The 8978-nt window shown below is 45.1% G+C and overlaps 1 protein-coding gene across 1 annotated transcript; it reads right to left on the minus strand.

Moving 5' to 3' along the window:
- Window positions 1-65: 65 nt before the first annotated feature.
- Dop1 (dopamine receptor, D1) lies at window positions 66-5783 on the minus strand. The gene is made up of 6 exons (XM_078177084.1): window positions 5711-5783; window positions 4975-5284; window positions 4140-4287; window positions 3638-3741; window positions 3152-3434; window positions 66-2779 (listed from the first exon to the last, which is right to left on the minus strand). Exons 2-6 carry the CDS (start codon window positions 5133-5135, stop codon window positions 2495-2497), a joined length of 981 nt encoding a protein of 326 aa, XP_078033210.1. The 5' UTR covers window positions 5136-5284; window positions 5711-5783; the 3' UTR covers window positions 66-2494.
- Between the last annotated feature and the right edge of the window lie 3195 nt (window positions 5784-8978).

The following is an 8978-nucleotide window of genomic DNA, read 5'->3' on the forward strand; positions in this document are numbered from 1 at the left end:
TTTGAAAATTGTCGATAGCTTTATGGAACTTAAATAACAACTTTAATCTTGATATATTTACGTTTAAAGACAATATGAAAAATCGCAGAGATACGTGGGTGTTACGATTAAAATGCCGCATTCTGTGTATCTTTGTTCGTTTGTTCTTTAATACAGGAACACTTCCTCTCTCTCACCCTCTCTCTTTCTCTCTCTCTCTCTCCCTCCCCCTTTCTCTCTCGCTCTCTCTCTCTTCCATTCTCGCTAATTCTCTCGTTCTCTCTAGTCGGAATACAGTGCACTTCTTGTCGCTGATATAGATGCGTGGGAGAAACTCGCCACGTTTTCGCGAGCGTTTCCTTGTTCGTTCGGATATGCGAGACGCAGATTCGAGTTCAGATTCAACGGGTCCTAAACGAAGCAATCGCTTTGGAACGCGTAAAATTACACGCGAGACGGATCCGTCTCTCTCCTCGTCTTGGTGTCGCTCCCGTCAAATATAGAAAAATAAATAAATGACTATTTACAAGATGGAAAATGAATCTGTGCGGATTCCACCGCGATCCTAACACTAATAAGCTACGATTTTTTCGACAGACGTCCCTATGTTTTTTAGTGCTTCGCGTAACATCCAGCTTTGTTTAGTTTATGGTCGTAGATACACGCTCTATATCAACATGATTTCTGTTTAATTACAATTGCTTTACGAGAACGTACGCTCTAAAGATACTAATCGCTCGAATTCTCCATTCTACCAAAACAGAGCCCCCGTGTTTTCATTTTTGTCGGAACTTCGGTGTCCTCTCCAAGTCTCCGCGCTTATCCATTTAGTTTTGTTTCCTTATATTGTGGGTGGATTATGTCTCGTGGATATGTTTTGAACTACCTTTTGGTGATTGTCTTTCATTGTTCTCTTGTTCTTTCCTTCATTTCTTGTTCTTCTCTCTGCTTTTCTCTAACCCCCGATAATATACCACTGTCCATGGTTGTCGGGTTCCGCTTCCGTTCGCCGTTCACCGTTCACCGTTTCCGCTTAAAAAATAGCCAGTAAAAAAATCGCAAATTCTTTACGCCGTGTGTTGGTCGTCCTCGCAATTCTGAGCCATGAACAGCGGCGCCGGTACCGTCGAAACGAAGAGATCGGTCGCGTCGAACTTTTCTCGATGAATTGAAACAATAAGAGAGAGAGGAACCTACCAACATAAACGCTCCAATTTCCAAATGATCGATACGCGTTATTATTGCATCGGAGCAGAGGTATGGGCGCAAATTGACCCGCGGGCGCAAACTGCTCTGTAACTCCATCGGGAGCCAAGTGGTCACCGCCTAATTCTACGCATAGTGAGCAATATCGTTTACCTAGATCATTTTCTCTTCTTCCCCCGACGGCATTTTCCGAGCCAGGAAAAGCTTGTTTTTAAGCTTTTAGCAGCGAGAACTCGGACAAAAAGTTCAACAACGTTCCCCGCGTTTCGACGAATCATAGCAAATCTTCGAATGTCTCGTTCGATCGATTAAAACGACAAACGTTGTTCGTTTGTTGGCGTGTCCGTTGTCTCTTAGATTTGACCTGTTAACAGGAAGACGAGTTCACTCGTTATTACTATGGCGTTTTTCGAAGAACCTTTCGCGTACTCTTCTTAAGGAAGATGTAATCTAATTCGATCTAATTATACCGGAATATGTTTGTTGCATCGTGAATCTGATATCCTGTGTGTGAGATACGGGTGTCGCGGCGAACGGGTACGTTATCGATGATCCTTTGATCTTTTCACATGGTGCCGGTGTACATGCGGATGGGGATAGGGAGATGTTCATGGCGGAGAAACCATCCAGTTAACAGGTCAAGCACGAACAAATCGCGTTCACGCGTTAATGTCACGAATTTCCGCGAATTCGCACGATGCCAAAAAAACGCGCGAATTTACGCGCGATAACCATTTGCCGGTCGTTTTAATTTCTTCTGTGTCGTTTCACGTCGAATCGATTTCTCTTTGCCGCGAACGTCGTACAGGTTTGTCTGCGAAATGGTATTATTTGCCAATGCTTGCAAAGCAACCGATAGAACCGTTTCGTTTCACGCAATGTCTTCGACGGCGTGGTCCGGCAAAAGCCGATCGATTCGGAGTGCAACGACTGTTTTAATTTGATTTCGTTTGCTGGTGAATGTTTCTGTCGATGACTGTGTGTGTGTGTGCGAGTCTCTATGATCGGAATGTCGCGTGTCATAGTCGCGATTTCAAGAAATACGATTCACCTATAGAAGGGACAAAAGAGCCGGCGATGAACAGTTTGACCGCGTGTTTCCGCGGAGGAGCAAGAGAGAAACAGTGAACCGAATGTGTACGCGTGTGTGTCCTGTGTGTGCGTGTATGCGAATGCGTTTACAAAGCGCGGATGTGTGTACACGCGCGCGCCCTGTCGTCGTCGAAGAAGCGCGACCAGCGTCCGATAGGAAGATCTATGTTATCAATTCGGAAGAGGTGGCCTCAAGGGGCCTCGATAATTCTCTAGCTTATATCGCGCTGACGATAGTATCGCGGTGCTTTTGCGCCATGATCCCGACCTGACAGCTGTCCGCGCTCGATCTCGGACTAATGTTACACTCGATCATGGATCCGTTCCGTTTCTGCACCACCACCGATCGAAACTCGCCGCACTCGCTGGTCGACGGTTGGTTCCCCCGGGCGCGTGCACCTTTAGTCAGGATCCTCTTGAACGCTTCCCGGAACTCTGTGTTAAATATGCTGTAGATGATCGGGTTGAAGGCCGAGTTGCTGTAGCCGAGCCAAGTGAGTACCTGACACAAATTCATATTCATTTCTTTACATTTCCTTCGATTGATCCATTTGTTTGCACGGGTCGTTCCAGTCGTCGTTTTAATTAATTTCAACTATTAATTCCAACCAGGGTAGTGTATCTATTTTTCTTTTTTATTAATTTTATATTTGATAAGACTTATCAAATCTTTTTATTCTTTTCGTTTCTTTAACTTTCGAATAAAATATTCAATGTATTTTATTCGTTGAACACAATGAATATTCTTTTATCTTGTTTACCTTCTTAATAAAGAAAATTAAACACGTCTTATTATAAATTCGACTGATCTTGAAACGATTACTCTGGAACGAGCCTGCGGAATGGTTCGCGTGGATAGGAGCGTTTGTCGTACTTGAAACGCTCGAACTGATATGCAGGTCTTGCAATACGCGGCGACGATGTTGACGCAGAAAAAGGGTACCCAGCAAATTAAGAAAACACCCATAATTACGCCTACGGTGATGGCGGCCTTGTGATCGGACACGTGGTAAGGGCTCGTCGGCTTCGTTTTGGTTGGCGGTTTCGGCGGCTTGTTCCGAGCGCTCTTCCCGCGAAAGCTCTTGGCCATTGATGTGTCCGGCAGCTTCGTCACCGCCCGGATGCTTTTCACGTGTTTCTGCGCGTAACAATAGAGCCTGCGAACAATACCGTCGATTAATTTCCTCGCCAATCCGATCGCGCGCCAACCGTCGACGGTCTTATTTTTCCCGTCCGGTCCGGTCGCGCGTCGCTTCCTTCGCGAAAGCTCACGGCCTTCCCTCGTTGGATTCGGTTTCCACCGAAGGGAAAACCGTAGCCCCGCGTTCCTGACATAGCGACATGATTTGGTAGGGCTCACCTGCAATAAATTCCCAGCATTACGATGCAGGGCACGTAAAAAGATATGGAAGAGGAGACGACCGCGTATGTGGGTGTAAGGTCTAAGGCGCACGTAGGGTTTTCCTAAAAGACAAAAGCGATGGAGGAGTGTGGGCGCGATGTTGCGTTCTCGTCGTCGATCTCGCTCTTCCGCCCCAATCGTTTCTTTCGTTTCATTCTTTCTTTCTATACTCTTGTAATTAACCCTTCGCACTCGAATAGCGACTCTGCGGCGCCATTAAAATTGTTGTAGCACGTACCAGAAGTATTTTCAATACGTATCGCTTAGATTTAAAAATCGTTAAAGGTGTAACTGTTGTACGAGTCGCAAGACTCAATTTCATATGCATAAAATAAATATTGTTATATAAAATGGAAACACCGGAAGTCAGAAAAATTATTTTAGATTCGCAGTTGAAATGGCTTCGAGCGGAAAGGGTTAATTTCCCAATGCGCAAAAGGTCAGGAATTGCGATGCGTACCTCAGGGCCGTCATCGTAAACTATGGCTTCTTCTTCTCCTGCCCGGTGAAGGCCTAGGCTAATCGGTACAAAGGATATGAGTGCTGCGAGCAGCCACACGATCACGATCCCGGCGACCGCCACTCTCCTCGTCACCCAACGACCGTATCTATTCAACACAAACCCCATCGTTTTACAATGCAAAAATTCGGATCGACGGGCATCGATTATAAGATGGAATTACCTATTATAAAACGCTTTTCAGCCGACGTAAAATTTTCATCGATTTTATTACGACTGAAAAGTGTTATTGTCGAATAGCTATAATACCGTTCGATAGACCGATGTTTCTCGATAAGGAAAAGAGCTTTGAGATATATATTCTATATGGATAAAAAATAATATGAGAATAATAGTAAAATACGAGAGTATAGCTATATTATTTGAAATGCCTGTTCCAAAATAGGAACCATTAAAGATGAAACATGGATGCCAACTATTCCATTAAACGCGACGAAAAAATTGAGGTACACAGCTCAAGTTCATACATCACTGTTCGAAAATATGGGTAGAAATTTTACATCCATTTTCGTGTGCTCAGATTCATTTTTTTATGTTATCGTTTGTGCTACCATTCCAAGAAATAATTGATCGGTGTTCCATAATAGGTACTTTCAACTTATGCTGTAGAATATCGCAAGTTTGTCTTCGTTGCTTCAAATGTTTTCGATCGTTACGCCACGCGTGCCGCGAGTTCACGCTGACGAGCGAACGTGTCAAGGAACGGGTTGTCGGTTTCGAGTAAAAGTTTCTTTGACTTTCAATTTCGGCCGGCAGCGTAGAAAGGCTCACTCACCTGAGGGGGTCCTTGATATGGATGTAACGGTCGAGGGATATCGCGCATAGATTCAAAATGGAGGCAGTGCTGCACATAACATCGAATGCGATCCAAGTGTCGCAGAACCGCGGGCCGAACATCCAATATCCGAGGAGGTCGTTGACCCCGGCGAACGTCATCACCAGACAGCCGACGAACAGATCGGCTATCGCGAGGGACGCGAGGAACAGATTCCCTATCCTCCGTAGCCCACGGTCCGTGTAAATGGCCACGCAGACGAGGATGTTGCCCGCGACGGATAAAAATATCAATACCAGGAAGAGGAAACCTGAAAGACGCGCGGGGAACCGGCTCGGATAGAATCGACAGGATTCACGCTTGAATGGCTCGTTCGCCCCTCGAAGGTGTCCCAACGAAAACGGAAATTCAATTTTCGCGTCGGCCAAGGGAGAAAGGTATCGCGCGCGCGGAACAAGATGGGCCGAGATCGCGTAAACTCCTGCTCGCCGGTATCATTGAATAGGGTGAGAAGCTTTAGCCGGCAGAAAATTAGCTTGGTCGTTTGGAAGGGGATGGAGAAGCAACCGGTTGCGCGTGGAGAGGCGACGAGTTCGAATGAGTGCAGAGAGATGAAACGGACCGCGAGGTCGGGCCATGGTTTTCGCGATCGCGAGAGATCATTCTCGGGAGTCGCACAGGGGGGTTGTACTTCGAGGGGCGAGTCGCGATCGATCAAATGGGAGGTTTAGCGAACCAACTAGAAGCACCGACAACAGCGAGGAAGCGTCTTCAGGCAGATCTTCTTCTTCCCCTTCTGTCACATTATTCTGCGAACAGAGAAAAAAACCGGCCATCAATGGATCGCGTCGATTATCAATGCAAAACGCTCTCTGTTTGTGCGCCATCTCGTGCGAATAAATGGGACGCGTGCTGGTCGTGATCTGTGTACATCTGTTCGACAGTTCGGAAGTATGTATTATTTTTCGAGAACTTTGCAATTTGATATTTTTGATCACGAGATAGATCTGGTCGACGTTTTCCCCCGGCTAAACGAGTCGAGAAACCGTGACAGAGAGGTTCCTGACTGCGAGGACAGGGTACAGCGTGACGGAATGCTTTCTCGTTACACGCGGGCACTTCTATTTTCTCCTGTTATTTTCCCGATATTTCACGGCACAAGCTGCAGATACACCCAGGAATACTCTCGAGATTCGTATTCACGGAAAATCGATACTACAGACGGACCAAGATGACGTTGGGTTTACAGGCTCTTTACTTCCGGTTGAACGCGTTGTCTGTCAAGCCGTGCGCCGTGTCCTATCCCGCCTCGAAGACACGTAAAAATATCGTGGCGAAGGGTGCCGGGAGGGGAAGTATCTATGAATAGTCGGGCGGCATCGTTTCTAGAATTTCGCTTTCTCCTCTCATTATCATACGCTAATGAGATTCGAGACTGTGACACCTGTCGGACACCGGGTACCATCCGTTTGCGAGACCAATAACGTAACGACGCGATGCGCAGCGTAAACAATCGCGTCAGAATATTGCTTTATCTTAAAGCATTAACAATAATAGTAATAATAATAATAATAATAATAATAATAATAATAGTTTATTGATGTCAATATTAAACATTCTTTCTTACATAGGGTACGATAAAGAATAAGATATACAAAGAAATAAACGGAAGAAAGAAGTGCAGTAGAATCTCGATTATCTAGTCCTATAATATTAGAATTACCTATTATGTAAATAGTCTTTACACGCATCAGCTTAATTTAAGGCAATCCATGTGCGAAACGATGTGCCGTGCAAATTAGTAAAGATGAAATCTGACGCCGTAAGTAAGTAACTGTTCCATTATCTGCACATTCGTGTCACTTTGTTTAACCCGGATATTCGAGGTTCTATCGTAATATATGTAATATGACGTACGATACGCTATGATAGTATACGTGCTGTAGTAAGAGTGGGGCGTTTAAACGATGCGGAGGAATTATTGGAAAAGTGAAGAGCGCCGCAGAAATGGTTAGAAGCAAGAAACAATCGGTTTAAACAAATTAAATTGATGTGTAAAGAGTGCGGTGTGATTCAGGTTGGAAGAAACTATGACTTCTCGCGTGGCATACAGGAGCATGGGATTTAAGAAGGTGCAGAGTATTAGAAGAGGAGGTAATGTCATTGATGACCCTGTTTGATGTTGGCGTTGTTCGAGGGTCGTCAACCCAAACCGCGACATAATAGCGCCGTAGGTATGACAGTAGGTTAACGCATAATTAAGGAAAAGTATTTTAAATTTGTGAATGGGAAGTTTCAATTGATTTCTCGTCTCGGGTCGTTGGAAAACAAAAATGTTATGGAACGACAGAGGGATTCGCTGGTATCGGAACCTCGTTTCGATATAAAAGAAGTTCGTGAATCGTCGCGGATAGAAATCGACGAACAATTTCCAATTTTCTCCGGTTCGCTTTCTTCCCATCACCGAAACCCACTTCCGCTATTCGCGTGCGCGCGGCAGAGAGCAGACAGAGGAGAGACAGATGAAGAGAGAGAGGGAGAGAGAGAGAGAGAGAGAGGGAGCGGGAGAGAGAGAAGTGGATATATTCCGGCTATTCATGAGCGTAGAAATTTATGATCGTGTTTAGCTCGAATAATCGAGCCCCCGGAGCGTCCGTAGAAATCGAAACTTGCCTCCGATCGTCCCGTTAATCTCCGGGGAAAGCGAACTTGCGTTTCGGTGGATCGTTTGGGAAACGCATCGAAGATCTGTTAACTTCTCAACGTTTTCTCCTTCGCGCTTGTTCCACGCGAGACAGCATGGGAATTTGACACTGTTAGATATATTTATACGCGCCTGTATAAATAAACGACCTATAGTCACTACCTTTTGCGGATAATTTTCAAATTCCTAGGACTATCGATAATGTCTATGATATATTAGGTCGAGTCATAAATAACTTCTAATACAGTTAGGTAGAATCTATTACTCTTATTTACTTAGTACGAGTCACCGTGACAGACGTGTTTTTGCTTTTACTAGACAAGATAATAGACAAAGTCAAAGGTCAAAATAAATAAATAGAAAGAAAAAGAGGAACAAAAAAGGTAAATGAAAAGCAAAATAAATGATAAAAAGAATCCCGCGCTCGTTCGATAATCTACGCGAACTAGAGGGGGTTTCCCCTTTTGCGAATGAATTAAAATTAAAATTAAAACAATGGCTCTCAGACCATTGAAAAATAAAAGAAAGTAAGAAGACTCCGCATCTTGTGCAGCACGCTTCTCCACGCACAAGTTTCTCGCTCGAGATTTCTTTCCTCGCCGGATGTTGATCTCCGTCATTGTTCCCGGCGCGATCTTTCAATTGGCCCGTCCTCTCTGTCTTTTCAGCATGTTTTCCGCTGTATCATTTTGTCTCGCGTTGTTACGCGCGGGCGCGCGCTGCACTTCTGGCGACGTGCAGTTGAAAAATGGTATCTCCTCGTAAATGTATAAATAAGAAAACAGACAATTGCCTGTGCGATTTCCACTCTCCTCGGCCTCCGGCATTCTGAATTTAACATGGTCGGGTAGCGGGAGAGTTTACGTTGCACGTAGTCGGACGCGTTCGTCTTCTGCCTTCAGCGAGGAGAGTCGTGTAGCTGTGTTGTTGTTAGTCACGAGAGGAGGATACCTATCGTCGGACAATTGAAACAGCAACATGAAATCAAACACCAGGGAAAATTCTCGCAGATCTTCCGTGCGACGTTCCTTTATGAGTCGTTTAAAGAATGTCTATTTAATTGCTTCCATGGAGAGGGATTTTTGTCCCGATTGATTGAATCGATTCTCGTTGCTGTCTTTCGAGTTTCTTGTTTCTCATTATCGGGATCGTTTACAGACATCCGATTCCCCCCTCTCTCTCTCTCGCCCTTTCGCTCTGTGCTGATTTGCTGGAGTTTCGAGAACGGTGTCTCGAGTTTCGGTTTAAATGGAAATCGAAGTCCGCTCTTCTTCGTGTCAATTATCGAACCACGCCCGCC

The sequence above is a fragment of the Augochlora pura genome, chromosome 3 (assembly GCF_028453695.1).
Source record: "Augochlora pura isolate Apur16 chromosome 3, APUR_v2.2.1, whole genome shotgun sequence".
Lineage (NCBI taxonomy): Eukaryota > Metazoa > Arthropoda > Insecta > Hymenoptera > Halictidae > Augochlora > Augochlora pura.